The following is a 19,695-nucleotide window of genomic DNA, read 5'->3' on the forward strand; positions in this document are numbered from 1 at the left end:
ATCTAGCTTGAGTCGTGGATGTTGCTGATATTTTTGCTGCTCAGGATGTCTTCTGGTGACACTTTTCGTTAGTTGTCACTGATTTTTTATCTTGACTGATTCAGTTCCTAGAGTCGTTTTGTATGTATTTTATTTCGATACTTTAGCTATTATGATGTGATTAGTTTCATTGTATAGTTTTTTAAGGAGGTCTTGGTCTAGTCTCTCTCCTCCTTTAGGTTCTTTTGTATCGTTTTTTTATGTTTATATACAGGTAGAAAACACGTATTTAGTTTTAATTCTAACCAAGAATAATTTAGCTCAATAAATGGCTTGGAATAAATTAAAAATAAATGGATATATGCCTGATAAATTTAGAAACCCATTTACAAAAGCAACAGGCATTCTTCTATTCAATCATTATATTCGACCGCCGATTTCATATGTGTGAACCGTAAGGCATTTTCGAATTATATTGACACATTTATACGGAAACACAAAATGGAAAATAATTAAATAAACATATCAACAACCAACCATAATTCTCTGGAAAATGTGAATTTAAAACTTCCAAAACTATGAACTTGAAAGATTATTAATTGATCCCTTTTTTCTTTGTATACAAAGCATTATCGATTAAATTCTTCTAAGAATCTAATCATAGCACACCTCTTTCATTTCAAGAGGAAAGCATTCGAACTTCAGTTAAACTGCATGCTTAATCCTCGTCCTCTGTCTCTTCTTCATCATCATCATTATTATCTCCATACCTCCATCCTCCCTCTACTAAGTTATCTCGCTCTTCTTCAGTTTCTTCACTATCTTCTTCATCATACATTTCATCTTTAACAGGCCAAGGTTTTCTTACCACATTCAAGTTGGCAGAAGATGTGGTAGAAGTTTTGCGCTGAGCCACTTTTGAAGGAGGCATCTTCAAACTTGGTTTTGGCCTACTTTGTTTTTGAACTTTGCCATTGCCACGTTTTCCAGTATACACTTCTTGATCACTCCCTTCATCTATCTCATTTTCAGTATTGGCTTGAGCGTTGTTTTTGGCATTGTCATCCGGAAAATGGCCAGGATGCTCTCGTCTTAAATGAAGATTCAGCTTGTACTCATGGATGTAGGCCTTCTCACACCCGTCATACGGACAAGCATATGGGCGGTCTGATGATGCAGGTCCAGAAGCTCCAGTGTTAGATTTTGGAGTTTTAACTGGTTTTTCTACTGGCGGGGTGTATTTGACAACATCTATACCGTTCTGCGTAAATTGCCAGAGTTCAAACCACTTACAAGTTGCAGAGACAAAATAAATCAAATGTGAAAAATTTTTAGTATATAACAGAGAAGCTTTTCATATCACGACAAATTCAGACCATTAATTTCTCTTTCCCAGCATTGCAACAGACAGAAGTTAGTAGAGTTCCATGGAAAATGGAGAAATGACATGAACGTCCAATGATACCCCTTGTTTTTCGAATTCACAACCACCTTTATCAGAGTATCAACAACCAAAAAGAGGTATAATTTCATTTTGGTCCTTTGACAATACCTATCACACTATGATGTTCACGAGAACCTTTATCAGAGAATCAACCAGGAGGGGTAATTTCATTTTGGTCCTTTGACAATACCCATCACACTATGAAGTTCACAAGAACCTTAATCTAAAAGCCTGAACAGCAGGGCTTATTTCATTTTTGGCCCGTTACTTATGTCCCCAAATCGATCGGGGTACTCTAATTCCACACTAACTGAGGTTAGGTTCTCATGTCAATAAATGGTCTCCCCTCCGTTCATCAACTAATGGAACCAAACATGTTTGATTTTGGAAAGGGACCATAACTGATCAGATGGAATCAGGAAAACTAAAATTAAAATGGTAGTTGGATAACTTCATTTTCGGTCCCTCAAGTATGCCGCTGTAGGGAAATTTAGCCCAACCCTTAGGATAATACCCTAAGGTTGAATCTAAAGTTACATGTTCATCCTCACATGTGAGGTCCGCATAAACAAAAGTGTGGACCCCACATATATTGATATATATGCACGATATAATGTACTCTTAAGGCAATGTCTCATTTCCCGCAACCGTATTAAATCCAGATTTGATCCTCTTACAAACTTATACTCGAGTTTCTAAAAGCAAACACATCTGTACCCCATGGCCCTTTGTTTTCAACAAAAAGTAAATGACGCCGTGAAATGTTGGTGATTTTGGAATCATTAGGGACCAAAACCAATCCACGTGGAACAAGGATAACCGGAAGTGAGTCTGTTAAAAAATGAAATCATCCGACAAAATAGCTAAAAGGCACAAATAAAAAACAAAATTTAGAACAAAACATTAAATAATGTAAGTCAAACCAATCACAAATGAGGAAAGTAATAAAACTTGAAAAGAGATGGAAAATGTATCACCTTCTCATGATGAGAAGCAATGTGATTCTTTAGCTTATACTCGTGCGCATATCTTTTTCCACATTCAGGATATGGGCAAAGATGATAGTTCTCCTGTGAATGTGTTTTCATGTGTGATCTTAGATTGAAATCCAGCGAGAATGCCTGAGCAATATTAATTCACAGCATCATAATCAAGCAAGGTGTAAGAGACTACTATGAAGAGACATTACAATTAAAATTTCCGATCTATGTTATTCATGAAATATATAAAGGTAGTTAAAGGTAGTTGAAGACGGCCGCAATGCATCCACTTGTATATTAACAATTTGTCTACAACAAAATGACATCTTCACAAATTCACCAAGAATCAGACCATGCATGTAATGATAAGATTAACTTCTGGCTACTAGGACGACCCTGGTGCATGCGTGTGTGGATGCGTGGGGGAGGAGAGGTTTTAATCGGTATTCCTCCTAGAAGGTAATACTCACCTTACCACAGCCTTCATGGGGACACACAAAATCTCTCTCTCCAGTATGAATTAAAAAATGTCTCTTTAGTTTCGAACTATCCAAAAATTTCTGCAAAATAAAATCTATTTAATATGAAAGAAAGACTCACAAATATAAAATCTGGCAGTATAATAAAATTATGTTATAATAAAGTCCATTGAGAAAAACAAGGAGCCATGTTACTTTTCCACAGTTCTCATAATGGCAAATATATTGTCTCTCCCCGTGAATGTGAGAATGCTTCCTCAAAGCTCCAGCATCAATAAATGTTTTTCCACAACCCTCATAGCTACAAAGAAACAAAACTTCTGTTGTTGGTTCAGGTTCAGGTTCTACTGCTTCTGGCTCTTTTGATTTGTCTTTCATTGCCTTTAACGTTGCCTCTAAAAATAGAACACTTTTCATGATCAGATTTAGCGACTGGCTCACCGTAAGTATAATTCTTTGGAATATGGAAAAGGCAAAATTGACATCATTGTGTAACTCTAAGGCAAAATAAACAAATGGAAATCAGCATCACAAAATCCAACTGACTGCTACAGTAATTTCTTATTAGAAATTATTTATATGTCTAAGATTCAACTGATATAGAGAGATATACTTGAGATACGTGAAATTATACTAGTTTGGTCTACCCAAAAGTATCTTATGAAGAAGGTCCAGATATAAGTTGGTAGCTCAAGAGTCTGTGCTTCCTAAAAGACAACAGCCTAGGTCTGAAGTTCCTGAATAAGATCTTTAAAATGTTATGTTTTCCCAATCATCCTCAGGAAATCGAAAATATAATAGCTGATAGTGGTAAATCATATCCATTATACAAGCATGATGTTTAGCCAAAAGACTAATTCGATTAATTTACCAAGAATGAAATATCCCCAATTAACGGTGCATCAAATCCTCCAATTGAACATCAGTTTTAATATACTTTCATCAAACCCAGTAGCAGAAAAGCCTACCCACCATCTTCGACAGAGATACTAAACATCCCAGCGCATCCATGACTGGTGGTTTCATTAACATCTCTATATGAGTTGATCAAGCTTGCAGGTAGATTATTTATCTCCGTGTATTTGATTCTTCCATTTTCGACTTAAGAGGAATTGTCCACATCAATTGCATGTTCTCGTTTTCAATTTTCTTCTTTTATTTCATTTGAAGTTCGTAGCATAAATCAGTTTACAATTTGCAAAAATATATTTAATACAAAATTATTATCTCGTCCATTTTGTTCATATTTTGATCCAGCCTGAAATCAAATCTTGGGCGTTATCTCTCACAAGTTTGAATCATATTGAAATTTTTTTATTACAAATAACCAAGTCCCCTGGCAAATCCTCCATAACAAGGTTGGTAATAGCTTTAAATCATTTCTTGACCTTTTGTTTTCTATTTTGAGGGACACTGGAAGTCAAATCTGGAGCATTATTTCTCTCATTAATAAAATCTGATCCTGTTCAAAAATTTTAAGCTACAAATCATTGAGTCTCCTGTATATCCTCCCTGACAAGGTAGCAACTACTCAAGGGCGCAAGTGAACTAAAGCTAAGGAAAGGAAAGACGCACTAGATATAGACAATATGGCATGCCTAAAGAACAAACAATTTAGTATCATATTGAATGCAGAGAGTTTAATGCCACCAAAGAAAATTAACACAATCACAAATAATTACATCTTGGCCAATTCCACGAAACAAAAAAATTCTATTGATTTGGAATAAAAACGAAATTAAAGAAATAAATCATCTGCATAATAGAACAGGCAATTGCAACTAACCGTTAACCCATTTCAAAACCAAACACTTCCCACCGGTAGAGACAAGATCCTGAGGCACCCTAGAGCAAAGCAAACAGATAAGAGAAGTTCACTAAAGCGTTTAATAAAGCATGAACAAAATGCAACAGCGAGGATGTTGCATATAAATAATTTTAAAAAGCTAAAGGAGGAGAAAAAATCAATTAATGCCCATCAAATAACAAATCCTGAATTCAAACCGAAAATCAGACAACAAGTTGACGCATATAAAGTTTGGTAACAGGAACAACTGGATTAAAAAAGCTAAACATTAATTTTCAAATAGAACTAGAAGCATATTTAATACGGATACACAAAATAAGAATTAAAAAGCATTCTTTTCATAGACAAACTTAAAGCTAAAGGCAACCAGTGCCTACTTTCTGACTTTCTGAACAATTTAAAAAGCAGCTAGAACTCACCCAAAAACCCCAAGCACCTTGTCTAAATTATCTGTCCAAATTAACTTTAAATGAACCAACAAACCCGTTTTTTTAGTATTTTTTTCATTACAGTCATCCTGAATATGATCGAAAACCATGAAAGCCTTATCTTTGGCCACGATGCTTTTGTTTAAGTTTTAGAAAAATGATTCTCACAAGGTAACATACACAATTCATCAGAGTTAAGAATCAATCAGTATACTCAACTACTTGTCAGATACACAATTCTAAACGTACCGAACAGTAGGAGGTCAAGAACATCAGAACCCAGTAAAATTTGATATAGAAACATCAAAAAGTGAGGTTTTTTGCCCTTACCATTCTCTGAACCATCTGACAGGAGTCGTCCTGGACTTGGTCATGGAGCGCCTGTCGAAGAGATTATGAGCAAAGTGATTGTCCATTGCTTCCCTCTTTAATATCCCGACAGGGCTATTTGATAATCAATCGAAAATAATCATCATTGGTTGAAATTAGGGTTAGGGTTTAGAGATGCCCGCAGGAAAAGTAGCCTCTGTTCATGGATGAAATTAGGGGAAGGGAAACGTAGCAATCCGAAGTTGATTGGACTAATTACATTCTCGTCCTCTCATTTTGGACTAATTTCTTTTGGGTCTTCCTTCTCGACACCAACAAAATTTCCAATAAACAGAAATAAGATTGGTTAATTATTTTTTTTTTAAAAAAAGTCTTGTAACCTCCTACCCGATTCTCCGTTCCCAAAAAACAAGAGAGATTTTCTTTTCCGGATATCATATCCAATATATTTTTGGATCGAATATTAGTGATCTCGTTTTATACCGAGAGGATTTTCCGATAATGTTTTTTATGTTTTTAAGGTTTTGTTTACACAACCAAAAAAAATTTGTTTTTACTTTTTTAATTAAATATAATGTAGAAACGAAAAAAAAATCTTCAACTAATAACATATAATATTAAAACATTTTGGATAATATTTCAATTTTTTTTTTTACTTTCAAAAGAATTGCATTATATTGTGTATCGGATGATTGTTAATAAAATATTGGAGATACAAATTACTAGATAAATTTTGTTAAATAAATGTGCAAATTTCATTCTTATTCTACATATTTTTTATATTTAGAATAAATAATTATAAATATAAATTAATTAAATGTAAATTATTAAAAACAAATCCTAAATCTGGTTACTTTCACTTATAGATCAGTCATCATCTAGAAATTTTTGACTTAACACCCTAAATAACTTTGATTTTAGTTTTTACTCCCTAATGGATTAAAAAAAATATCATTACCCATAGTCCCTTACTTTTTGCACATGATGTGACATTATCTTCTTTCTCTTCATGCATAAACCTTTTGTTTTTCAAATTTCATAAATAAAAAAGTGTAAATTATAAATAAAATAAAATAAAAATCCCTAAAGGCTACTTTCATTTATAGATAAGTCTCCATGTAAGAGATTCTTTGATTGCACACTCTAAATAAATTTGATTTTAGTTTCTACTCCCTAATGACATAAAAAGTGATAAGTGTCGTTTTTATTTATTATTTGGTGATATTTTTTAGTCCATTTTTCATATATCTTTTTTACGTCATTAGGATAATTCATGTTTGTTGTTTTTGTTATTCATGCATTCGGTATACTCCTCATCTTTCCTGGTTAAATTGTAGGTATAAAGAAGAATTCTTGGAGTTGAGGCAGAAAATCTCGCGCTTGAGCCGTCATGTTTGCGCGCTTGAACTCCTCATCTTTCCTGGTTAAATTGTAGGTATAAAGAAGAATTCTTGGAGTTGAGGCAGAAAATCTCGCGCTTGAGCCGTCATGTTTGCACGCTCAAGCGCGCAAAAGTAATTCTAGGAAAAAATACAAAAAACTTCGCGCTCGAGCCATCAATTTCACCCGCTCTAGCGCGCATGAAGAAAATTAAAGTTCGAAATCAGAAGACCTCGCGCTCGAGCATGCATTTCTATCCGCTCGAGTGCGCATGAGGAAATATTCAAGCCCAAGATGGAAAGTTGTGCAATGGAGCATGTATTTATGGCCGCTCCAGCGCGTTCGCAATAAAGAAATTATCTCTTGGCGGATTTTGAAAGGAAAGATAAGAGGGAAGGATTATAGGGAAGATAAAAAGGAAAATTTGGGCAAAAAATAAAGGACTTTTCATGCAGCAAAGCAGGAAACTTTTGGCACGCAGAAAAATTAGGGAACATGTTCTGTCGGCTAGGGCAAGGAAGATAAAAGGTTTTTGGAGAAGACGCTGAGATTTCTTTCATATTTCATTCTTGAATCATTCCTTTGATGATAAAAATAATTGTTATAGTTATGTTTATGTTTATGTTTATGGAGTAGATTTTCTTCGACTAAGGCCGCGAGATTGAGTCGAGACTGATTTGTGTTTGACACGCAGTTTCATGTTTAAGATGGTTTGATTATTTTCGATTATTAATTGTTGAAATTTAATGTGTTCTTGTGAATGATTTGGCCAATTATTTACATGATTTGTTGATTTATAGGGATTGTTGATCCTGAATCACATGGAGATGTGAACCCACTACTAGTTGTATCATAGAACCGTTGAGGGTCACAAAAGTATTAGCTTTCTAGATCTTGTTGAGAATAAAATTAGTTCAATGAGTTGAACAACTTATAAAGAAGATTATAAGTGAGATAAATTAGAAGTATGACTTCTAAAGGAGAATAAAGAGAAAAGTAACTTTTAAGTTGTGAATGTGTTTCAAGAATAAAAGTTAACTTGAATAAATAATTAGTTTTTGAAAATAGTGATTTTCAAAACTATTATTATGAACTTAATTAAATTAATTCAAGAGTTGAATTATTTAAGCATTAGTGGACCTTGTAGAGTCCAAATAATTAAATTAATTCAAGTGTTGAATTAATTAAACACTATTGGGTCTTGTAGAGCCCAAATGGAAATAGTATTGAATAATTATTCTACTAGTGGGCTTGAATAAGTTCAAGTAGGATTAATTAATTGATTGAGTTTAAATGAGTTTGAGTTTAATAATTAATTAAATATTAAGTTCATGGGTCATGTATGTATACGTTTGACCTAAAAATACATACAATACATGAGAGAGAGGATGTGAAGGGGTTACAAGACAAGATGCACAATTTTCTATGCATGCTTTTATTTTTTCTATGCATGTTTTAACTTTTGTCATAAATTTTTTTAAGTACCAAGACAAAAAATATTACTCACTCTCTCAACCATAATGGCCAAACACTCCACTTCACTTTCTCCTCGATTTTTGTCATTTTCTTGTGTGAAGAAGACAAAGGAATTATCAATGAAAAATACTCTAAATATTCTAGTGCATATTTAGGGTGGATCTAGTTTAACTAGTCGTGGACCTAATTTGAAGGAGGAGTCTATTGTTGAGCAAGGTGTGTTCTTGAAAGCTTGTTTCATTTTGAGCAATGTGTGCTCTTGGAAGCTTGTAGATAGTGTCTACCTTTTCAAGAGCTAAGTTGTTTACAACTTGGTTGGAGCCATCATCAATCTTTTAAGATTGTTAGGTAAAAAATTCTTAAACATCCTATGGATGTTTAATGTGTTTGAATGCTACACAAATGCTCGGTTTTTACATAAAAAATTTATACTTCCGTTGTGTTTTCGGGCACGAGGGTACCGAGATCCAACACTCTTATGGTCCGAAAAGTTCTAAACCGCTCGCCATACTGTAACACCCCGATTTTATCTTAATTGAGCTTATTTGAGTTAATCGGAGATTTCAGAGTTCAAGAGCCGACTTGATTTTGATCAGGGTCTATTTTGCAAATTTTAGAAATTTTAGGGACTAAAGCACAAATATTGGATTTTATATATTATCTACACTTTGTTGACTTGTGGAAACACTCCATCTCCTCCCTCATTTCTTTCCTCCACCATTGTTACGCCTCCAACCCTTTTCAAGCTTTGGGATTTCAGTCCGAGCTCGATCCGGCCGTTAGAATTTAATTCTGAAGGCAGATTAGCGATCACTGCAGCGAGAGCTTCGTTCTATCGTAAGTTTTTTTTCGATCAGATATATTCTATTTTTTGGATGTTGTTATATTCAATTGAGTTTCGAGTATGTTGTTCTTGGCAGAGTTCTGATCGTTTATTATCTGTCGGTTTTGAAATAGAGCGACGTTCGGAATTGTTATGATTTTTGGATGTTTATTCGAAAATTTGGAGTTTGGGATTTGATGGGTTTGCAGTATGTTTGTTGTATTAACGTTGTTATGAGTTAGTATCGTTGTTATACTGCTGTCTGTGTTTCCCGTTCGATCAGTTATAGCCGTTATGCCGCCGGTTTGAGTTTTGGGGATTTCGAACCGTTTCGAGTTGTTGAAACTTGGCTATTAAGTTTGATTGTCGTTGTTGATCATCTTTTGTCTCCATACAGATTCATTTGAGTTGTCGAGCCCGGTGTTGACAGCATTGGATCGTAAAAGAGATTGGACGAAGAACAGTAAAGAGATTACCTTGAGCCATTGTTGTTGTTAGGTTGTATAGTTTCTGATATAACCTTTTATTGTAGCTTATCCAGAGTTGGAGCTATTGCATTGAGAGGTAAAAGAAGTCATCGTTAGAGGAATAGCATACTCGGGACAGTTGGTTCTCGAGTTTTCCCTTAAAATCACATACTTGCATCCATACTTGTTCTTGCATGTGGAACTTGTATTTTGTTGTTGATTGAGTTCTTGTTATGTGGCTTATGTTTTATGTTCCTTATGCATTCATCTTGAGCCAAATCTTTGATTTTAGCGGGCAGAACAACCCTTTTTGTTTAGATGTTTTGGGGGCTATACTGTGAGTGGCCTGGGTGTAGAGGTTCACCTAGTGTTAGCATACTTCTTAAAGTTGCACCAAAGTCTAGGGGGAGTGGGATACATGGCACCACCTCGATTGGGAGAGTCGGTGAGTTGTTACGTGATCTCATCCTCAGGATCCAAAAAGCAGAGCAACAATCCCTTGTTTATCAGAAATGATATCCCTATTTTTAAAGACATGCATATCATTCGTTTTGATTTGATTATGTTGTATTGGAAGCATGTTATTGAGATGTTACATGTATTACTTGTTATGTTGCTTTTACTGGGAACATCATTCTCACCGGAGTTATCCGACTGTTGCTTTATTTTGTATGTGTACTTGGAAATAGATGGGGCAGGATCAAGTCATCGAAGACCTGGTTAGCAACAAGAGGGAGAGTTAGTAGTGGGACTTCGGTTTAGAAATGAAATTGCATGCCAATCTAGTTATGTTTTGAGAGCTTTTTAGACTCGAATTGTTGTTGAATCTTGTTGTATTGAATAAGTCGACTTTGGTTATCGAATATTGATGTTTGCATGTTGTAATTTCTAAATTGAATTGTTGTTGAAAGTTGGAAAGGCCTGCCCCGTTTCTGATGTTTTTCTGGGCAGAGGGCACGCTCGATCGCACGAGTTCGTAGGATCGAGCGCGGCCCTTAAATTTTTTGAGGCAGTGGAACTGCAAAAATTGTGCGCTCGATCACACGAGTTCGTAGGATCGAGCGCAACACTTGATATTTCTCCGGAAGTACTTGAGGCATGGATGGTGCGCTCGATCGCACGAGTACATGCGATCGAGCGCAGCCCTTTTAAAAAAAAAATTTGTCTTGCCTTGACTTCTGAATTATTGTTGATGATGGTTTATATTATCTTAAGATTAAAGAATTAGAACCGAGGCCTCACATTAAGTGGTATCAAAGCGATAAGTTTTTTGTTGAACTAGAGTGAGCGGGGTAGATCGAGTCTGCGTGTATTGGCTCCTCGCATGTGATTGAGTTAATTAATTGTTTAATTAATTCCATGCGAGCATGCTTTATTATTTGAGAATTAATTGAATTACATGCTTATGTGATTTAATTTATAAAGCATGATCTACTTGAGATATAATTGTTTCTGTTATCGACTGGTATCCGGTATTCTGAGAGGTTGTAAGGGCACCGATTGTAGAGATTGAGATATCTTGTGTCCTAACATTTGATTATCAGATGGGTCCTCATCGAGTTATTAACAGAAACCCATCGCCAGTTACTCCACTGAATGAGCAATATAGTACTGAAACTGTTCAGATGGATGCTACAGCGATGCCTATGGAAACCTTGCTAAAAAAGATTCAGTCGTTTAATCCGCCTTTCTTGCTAGGTACAGAGAATCCGGTTGACAGTGAAAGCTGGTTGGACGACATTGATCAGTTTTTCGATTACCTTGATTACTCTGACGACCGTCGAACAAGGTTAGTCATTCATCATCTTCGTAGTATTGCTAAGAACTGGTGGATCACGATGAAGAGATCCATGGAGAATCGAGGTACAGTTGTTATTTGGTCTCTTTTCAAAACTTAGTTTTATAAGCGGTTTTTCCCTGTTTCGTACCGAAAGGATAAGGGAGCCGAGTTTGCCAATCTGAGGCAAGGTAACTTGAACATTGAAGAGTATGTTGCCAAATTCGATAGTCTGTTGCATTTTGCACCGCATATCACTGAAAATGAAGAAGCCAAAGCCGATCAGTTCACCAACGGCTTGAATCCCGACATCTTCACGTTGGTAAACATTGCTAGGCCTGATAACTTTACGGATGTCATGAATCACGCAAAGGGAGCTGAAGCGGGTTTCTGGAGACAAAGAGGAAATCAGATGGTACCTCAGCAGCCGAGACAGTCTCAGAACCAACCGTATCAGCATCAAAATAAGATACCTCAGTATCAGAACCAATCTTTGAGGTACGAAGGTGGAAGCAGTAGCGGTAATAGGAAGGATCATTACAAAGCAAGGGGGAAACAGTTCAAGAGGCAGGGGAACAGTTCTTCTAGTTCCAGTGGTTCCAAGTAATTCGGTTCAGGACAGAGTTCTGGATCTTCATCCTTGTTCTGCAACAAGTGTGGAGGTAGACACTCATCGGATCAGTGTGTAGGGGTCTTTGGGAACTACAATACCTGTCAGCAACCGGGACACTTTTCTAAGGTGTGCCCTCAGCGTAGTAGAGATCGAGCTCAGAGTGGGAGTTCATCTGGACCTACAGCTCAGCCTGAGAGACAGTCTTCTGCAGTTCACTCCTTCCAGCCTCAGCAGCAGAATAGACAGGGAGGTAATCTTAGTGCGAACCAGCCTCCGAGACAGCAGGCACGAGTCTTTGCTTTGACAGAGGATCAGGCTCAGGCAGCACCGGACGATGTTATAGCAGGTAACTGTTCGATTCTCGGTTATTCTGCTCATGTTTTGATAGATACAGGTGCTTCCCATTTCTTTATCTCTGAGAAATTTGTGTTGTTGCATGATTTGCCTACTGAGTTGTTACCTATTGTAGTATCTGTTACTTCACCTTTGGGTGGAGGAATTGTTTCTGTCAAATTAGTCAAGAACTGTGAACTCTGTTTTGAGGGAAATTTGTTAGTGTTCGAATGTATTGTACTTGGGCTGTCAGATTTTGACTGTATTGTTGGTATAGATGCTTTAACCAAGTACAGGGCAACCGTCGATTGTTTTCAGAAGGTTTTCAGATTCAAACCTGAAATGGCAGACGAGTGGAAATTTTTTGGTAAGGGTTCTCAATCTAGAATTCCTTTGATTTCAGTGCTATCTATGACTCGTTTGTTACAGAGAGGTACAAAGAGATTTTTGGTTTATGCAGTTGATGTACTAAAATCTAGCCCTGAATTGGTTTATATACTAGTGGTTAGAGATTTTGCTGATGTGTTTCCGGAAGATGTTCCTGGATTACCGCCTATTCGAGAGATTGAATTCAGCATCGATTTAGTGTCAAGTACTCAACCTATTTCCAAAGCTCTGTATCATATGACACCAGTTGAATTGAGAGAGTTGAAAGAACAGCTTGAGGATTTGATTGCCAAGGGATACATCAGACCTTGTGTATCGCCTTGGGGTGCTCCTGTTCTATTTGTTCGGAAGAAGGATGGTTCTATGCGGCTCTGTATTGACTACCGTCAACTGAATCAGGTTACAGTCAAGAACAGGTATCCTTTACCCCGTATAGATGACCTTTTTGATCAACTACAGGGTTCTTTTGTCTATTCGAAGATTGATCTGAGTTCAGGGTATCATCAGCTAAGAGTGCGAGAGGAAGATGTTCCTAAGACCGCATTCAGAACGAGGTATGGTCATTTTGAGTTTATAGTCATGCCGTTCGGTATGACTAATGCTCCAGAGGTTTTTATGGGTTTGATGAACCGTATCATTCAGTGCTATTTAGATGAGTTTGTTATTATCTTCATTGATGATATTCTCATCTATTCGAAGAACCGTACTGACCATGCAGAGCATTTGAGGATCATCTTGCAGATTTTGCGAGTAGATCAGTTGTTTGCTAAGATATCTAAATGTGAATTATGGTTGGATCGAGTTGTCTTTCTCGGTCATATTATTTCAGGAGATGAGATTTTTGTCGATCTCAGCGAGATTGAAGCGGTTATGAACTGGCATAGACCAACATCAGTACCTGAAATCTAAAGCTTTATGGGTTTAGCTGGTTATTATCGCCGATTCATCGAGGGATTCTCGTCTATTGCCAATCCGATTACCCAGCTAACTCAGAATAATGCGCCTTTTATCTGCAGATTGTGAGGCTAGCTTTGTTGATCTGAAGAGGAGACTGACCAGTGCTCCGGTTCTTTCTATTCCAAAAGGTACTGGAGGTTTTACTATGTATTGTGATGCTTCTAACCGAGGCTTGGGATGTGTTCTTATGCAGCATAAGCATGTGATAGCATATGCATCGAGGCAGCTGAAACCGTACGAGACTCATTATCCGGTTCATGATCTTGAACTAGCTGCGATTGTCTTTGCTCTGAAGATCTAGCGTCACTATCTGTATGGTGAGTCTTTCGAGATCTTTTCTGATCATAAGAGTCTTAAGTACTTCTTTTCACAAGCAGAGCTGAATATGAGACAGAGAAGATGGTTAGATCTGTTGAAGGATTTCGATTGTGAAATCAAGTATTATCCGAGAAAGTCGAATGCAGTTGCAGATGCCTTGAGCCGAAAGCTTTGTTCTTTATCTCTTTTTACTATCGGTGTTTCTCAGTTGATCGATGATTGTTGCACTTCTTGTTTAGAGTTTGAAACTGATAGGGGGACTATCAGAGTGTTTGCTATTCAAGCCGAGCCGGAGTTGTTTATTGCGATCAAAGAAGCACAGAAGTCCGAGCCGAGCATTCAGGCTTCAGTAGAGAAAGTCAGATCCGGGCATCAGTCTGAATTCCAGGTTAGAGATGATGTTTTGTTTGTGAATAACCGTATTGTTGTGCTTGATATTTCGGAGTTGAGACAGCGTATTCTCCGAGAGGCTCATTGCAGTCGGTTCAGTGTTCATCCTGGAGGTCGGAAAATGTATAACGATCTGAAGAACCAGTTTTGGTGGAAGAGAATGAAGAGAGATGTCGCGAGGTTTGTATCTCGATGTTTGAACTGTCAGCAAGTGAAAGTAGAGCGGAAGCGACCAGGTTGTCTGTTGCACAGTCTATCTGTTCCTGGATGGAAATGGGATCACATTTCTATGGATTTCGTCACGAAGCTACCGCAATCTGTTTGAGGATGCGATGCTATTTGGGTAGTGATCGACCGATTGACGAAGTCTGCTTGTTTTATTTCGTACAGGATGACGTATCGACACGATCAGATGGCTGAGTCGTATGTTAGCAATGTTGTGAGATTGCATGGGGTGCCGAAGTCGATCGTTTCAGACCGAGACCCTAGATTCACTTCGCACTTTTGGCACAGTCTGCAGGAGGCACTTGGTACTCGATCACATCTGAGTACAGCTTATCATCCTCAGACCGATGGGCAGTCAGAGCGGACTGTCCAGACGTTAGAGGATATGCTGCGAGCTATAGTGCTAGACTTTGTCACTAGTTGGCAAGATTCTTTGCCTCTTGTTGAGTTTTCTTACAACAATAGCTTCCAAGAGAGTATCGGTATGACACCTTTTGATTCTTTGTATGGTAAGAAGTTCCGATCTCCATTTTTTTGGGATGATTTGTCCGAGTCACCAGACCGGATATGCTTTGAGATATGGCAGAGCAAGTAAAGATCATTCAGTTGAGAATGAAGTCAGCTCAGGATAGACAGGCAAAGTATGCGAATGTCAGACGTAGACCTCTGAGTTTCGAGCAGGGAGACCGAGTATTTCTTAAGATTTCCCCTTTCAGAGGCACTGTCTGATTTGGTAAGAGAGGGAAGTTATCTCTGAGATTCATTGGGCCGTACGAGATTCTGGAGAAGTTAGGTGATCTTGCCTACAGAGTTGCACTTCCTCCGTCTTTATTGGGTATTCACGAGGTTTTTCACGTCTCTATGTTGCAGAAGTATCATTCAGATCCTTCTCATATTCTTCAGCCTGATGAAGCCGAGCTTGACGAGACTCTAAGATACTTTGAGCGACCAATTCAGATCCTTGATTAGAAGGAGAAGCAACTCAGAACCAAGTTGATTCCGTTGGTGAAAGTGCAGTAGAGCCGTCACGGAGTTGAGGAAGCAACTTGGGAGACAGAATCAGACATGAGACAATAATTTCCGGAGTTATTCTGATTATGTGAGTTCTTATTTCAGTTTATGGTACTTTATTCTATCTTATGAGTTGTGATTCTTATTGATTTCGAGGAAGAAATCTCTTCTTAGAGGGGGAGAATTGTAATGCCCCGATTTTATCTTAATTGAGCTTATTTGAGTTAATCGAAGATTTCAGAGTTCAAGAGCCTACTTGATTTTGATCAGGGTCTATTTTGCAAATTTTGGAAATTTCAGGGACTAAAACGCAAATATTGGATTTTATATATTATCTACACTTTGTTGACTTGTGGAAACACTCCATCTCCTCCCTCATTTCGTTCCTCCACCATTGTTATGCCTCCAACCCTTTTCAAGCTTTGAGATTTTAGTTCGAGCTCGATCCGGCCGTTAGAATTTAATTCTGAAGGCATATTAGCGATCACTGCAGCGAGAGCTTCGTTCAATTGTAAGTTTTTCTCCGATCAGATATATTCTATTTTTTGGATGTTGTTAGATTCGATTAAGTTTCGAGTATGTTGTTCTTGGCAGAGTTCTTATCGTTTATTATCTGTCGGTTTTGAAATAGAGCGACGTTCGGAATTGTTATGATTTTTGGATGTTTATTCAAAAATTTGGAGTTTGGGATTTGATGGGTTTGCAGTATGTTTGTTGTATTACGGTTGTTATGAGTTAGTATCGTTGTTATACTGCAGTCTGTGTTTCCGGTTCGATCAGTTATAGCCGTTATGCCGCCGGTTTGAGTTTTGGGGATTTCGAACCGTTTCGAGTTGTTGAAACTTGGCTATTAAGTTTGATTGTCGTTGTTGATCATCTTTTGTCTCCATACAGATTCATTTGAGTTGTCGAGCCCGGTGTTGACAGCATTGGATCGTAAAAGAGATTGGACGAAGAACGGTAAAGAGATTACCTTAAGCCATTGTTGTTGTTAGGTTGTATAGTTTCTGATATAACCTTTTATTGTAGCTTATCCAGAGTTGGAGCTATTGCATTGAGAGGTAAAAGAAGTCATCGTTAGAGGAATAGCATACTCGGGACAGTTGGTTCTCGAGTTTTCCCTTAAAATCACATACTTGCATCCATACTTGTTCTTGCATGTGGAACTTGTATTTTGTTGTTGATTGAGTTCTTGTTATGTGGCTTATGTTTTATGTTCCTTATGCATTCATCTTGAGCCAAATCTTTGATTTTAGCGGGCAGAACAACCCTTTTTGTTTAGATGTTTTGGGGGCTATACTGTGAGTGGCCTGGGTGTAGAGGTTCACCTAGTGTTAGCATACTTCTTAAAGTTGCACCAAAGTCTAGGGGGAGTGGGATACATGGCACCACCTCGATTGGGAGAGTCGGTGAGTTGTTACGTGATCTCATCCTCAGGATCCCAAAAGCAGAGCAACAATCCCTTGTTTATCAGAAATGATATCCCTATTTTTAAAGACATGCATATCATTCGTTTTGATTTGATTATGTTGTATTGGAAGCATGTTATTGAGATGTTACATGTATTACTTGTTATGTTGCTTTTACTGGGAACATCATTCTCACCGAAGTTATCCGGCTGTTGCTTTGTTTTGTATGTGAACTTGGCAACAGGTGGGGCAGGATCAAGTCAGCGAAGACCTGGTTAGCAACAAGAGGGAGAGTTAGTAGTGGGAGTTCGGTTTAGAAATGAAATTGCATGCCAATCTAGTTATGTTTTGAGAGCTTTTTAGACTCGAATTGTTGTTGAATCTTGTTTTATTGAATAAGTCGACTTTGGTTATCGAATATTGATGTTTGCATGTTTTAATTTCTAAATTGAATTGTTGTTGAAAGTTGGAAAGACCTGCCCTGTTTTTTATGTTTTTCTGGGCAGAGGGCGCGCTCGATCGCACGAGTTCGTAGGATCGAGCGTGACCCTTAAATTTGTTGAGGCAGTGGAACTGCAAAAATGGTGTGATTGATCCCACGAGTTCGTAGGATCGAGCGTAAAACTTGAGATTTCTCCGGTAGTACTTGAGGCATGGATGGTGCGCTCGATCGCACGAGTACATGCGATCGAGCGCAGCCCTTTTAAAATTTTTTTTTGTCTTGCCTTGACTTCTGAATTATTGTTGATGATGTTTTACATTATCTTAAGATTAGAGGATTAGAACTAAGGCTTCACACATACAGATAATTGCACCGAATCCTCAGTGCAAACATGATCGCTGCAAGCTCTAAGTCGTGCATTGGGTAATTCCTTTCGTGGGTTTTCAGCTGTCTAGAAGCATAGAAAATCACATGTCCATTCTGTGTGAACACACAACCCAACCCTTGAAGAGATGCATCGGTATACACCACATAACCTCCTTATCCACATGGTAACGCGAGAACAAGAGCTATAGTCAATCGTCTCCTCAATGCGTTGAAGCTCTTCTCACACTCACTTGACCAAACAAAAGTAATATCTTTCCTCGTCAGCTGTGTCAATGGTCTAGCAATCTGTGAGAAATTATCGATGAATCATCGATAGTAGTCTGCTAAACTCAGAAAGCTACGAATCTCTGAAGCTGTCGTAGGACGCGACCAATTCAAAATAGCTTCAGTCTTATTTGGGTCCACTGATACACCTTCCCGAGAGATAACATGACCAAGGAATACAACTTGGTCAATCCAGAACTCACACTTATTTAACTTGACATATAACTGCTTCTCACGGACAAACTGCAGTACTAGCTTCAAGTTCTGTAGATGCTCATCAATGCTACGAGAATAGACCAAAATGTCGTGAATAAATACTACGAAAAACTTTTCTAGATAATCGCAGAAGACTCGGTTCATCAAATCCATGAAGTATTTGATAAGTGTATTTTATACACTTAATTTATATATGATTTTAATTGTTAATTGTTTGGTTCGAGCAGATTTATGTGGGTGTTTTGTTATTTTTGTGATTGTAGGAAATTATTGAATTATTGTGGAAAAGGAAGAAAAATGAGATTGATGAAGAGAAATTAATAAGAGAATTTAAAGTGGTTGGGAAGAAAAAGAAAAGAAGAAAAGGAGAAGTCAGAAGAAGAAACGACAAAAGGTTATTAGGCCAAATTAGTGGGCTCAATGTTAGCGCTTCTTGTTAGCGCTTAAAGAGAGCAATCGCGCTTCTGCTGGGAAACTTTGGAAGATTGAGGTCGAGAGAAAGGCGCGCCCGCGCCGCTACTTGAGCGCCTGCCCCGTCGTTGTATATCATGTTTTAATTATTTCAGGCAATTATTCTATGGGCTTTTGAGTGGGCTTTTGTGCACGATATAAAAGGGATTCTTTGTCAGAGAAAAAAGGGCTAGCCGCCACAATACTTACACAGCATATCAGAGATTTGATCGTGAACTTTTGGGAAGAAATCTGGAGCTTAATTGAAGACGGAAATCGATCGACCGGACACGGCGTCGACGATGGATTTGTTTCCTTTATCTTTTATTTTATTCTGAATATGTCTGGATTTTTGAACATGATTTGTTTTATTCAGAATTTTATTATGAACTAAATTTTTAGAGTCTAGAGGTTAGATGGAACCTGGTGTAGACGCTTTCATGAATTTTTGATTTTATTGAATTGAGTTTCTTCTAGATTAATTGTTTTTTTCTAGAATTTATTATCTTTTCAATTATCTGATCAATAATTGATTTGTTATATTTATTTGAAATCTGGCACTCGGGAGAGGAGATTTTGAATAGGACCATTAGAAACTACACTGTTAATTATTTATATAGCTCGGGAGAGTGTATAATTTTAACAGAGCTTTTACAACGGACTGAATGCGCCTACAAGGATGAATGTAGATTCTGCGGCTGGAGGCACTATATTTGCTAAGGACCATGTACAGGCCTACGATATGCTGGAACAGATGACGGTAAATAGTTTTCAATGGCCATCTGAGCGTATGGGAGCCAAGAAGCCAGCTGGAGTGTATGCAAGGGATCCTCTCACATCCATCACCGCTCAATTATCTGCACTGACTACACAGGTAGCTTCTTTGAATAAGATTAATGTTGCAGATTCAACGGGAGTTGAAG

At 37.6% G+C, this 19,695-nt stretch overlaps 1 protein-coding gene across 1 annotated transcript; it reads right to left on the reverse strand.

The window, feature by feature from the left end:
- Positions 1–481: 481 nt before the first annotated feature.
- Positions 482–5,691, reverse strand: LOC140892323 (zinc finger transcription factor YY1). The gene is made up of 6 exons (XM_073301176.1): positions 5,448–5,691; positions 4,669–4,727; positions 3,078–3,277; positions 2,874–2,963; positions 2,401–2,544; positions 482–1,240 (listed from the first exon to the last, which is right to left on the reverse strand). The coding sequence occupies exons 1-6, from the start codon at positions 5,531–5,533 to the stop codon at positions 698–700; spliced, it is 1,122 nt and encodes a 373-aa protein (XP_073157277.1). The 5' UTR covers positions 5,534–5,691; the 3' UTR covers positions 482–697.
- Between the last annotated feature and the right edge of the window lie 14,004 nt (positions 5,692–19,695).

This window comes from Henckelia pumila, chromosome 1 (assembly GCF_033568475.1).
Source record: "Henckelia pumila isolate YLH828 chromosome 1, ASM3356847v2, whole genome shotgun sequence".
In the NCBI taxonomy this organism is placed as follows: Eukaryota; Viridiplantae; Streptophyta; class Magnoliopsida; order Lamiales; family Gesneriaceae; genus Henckelia; species Henckelia pumila.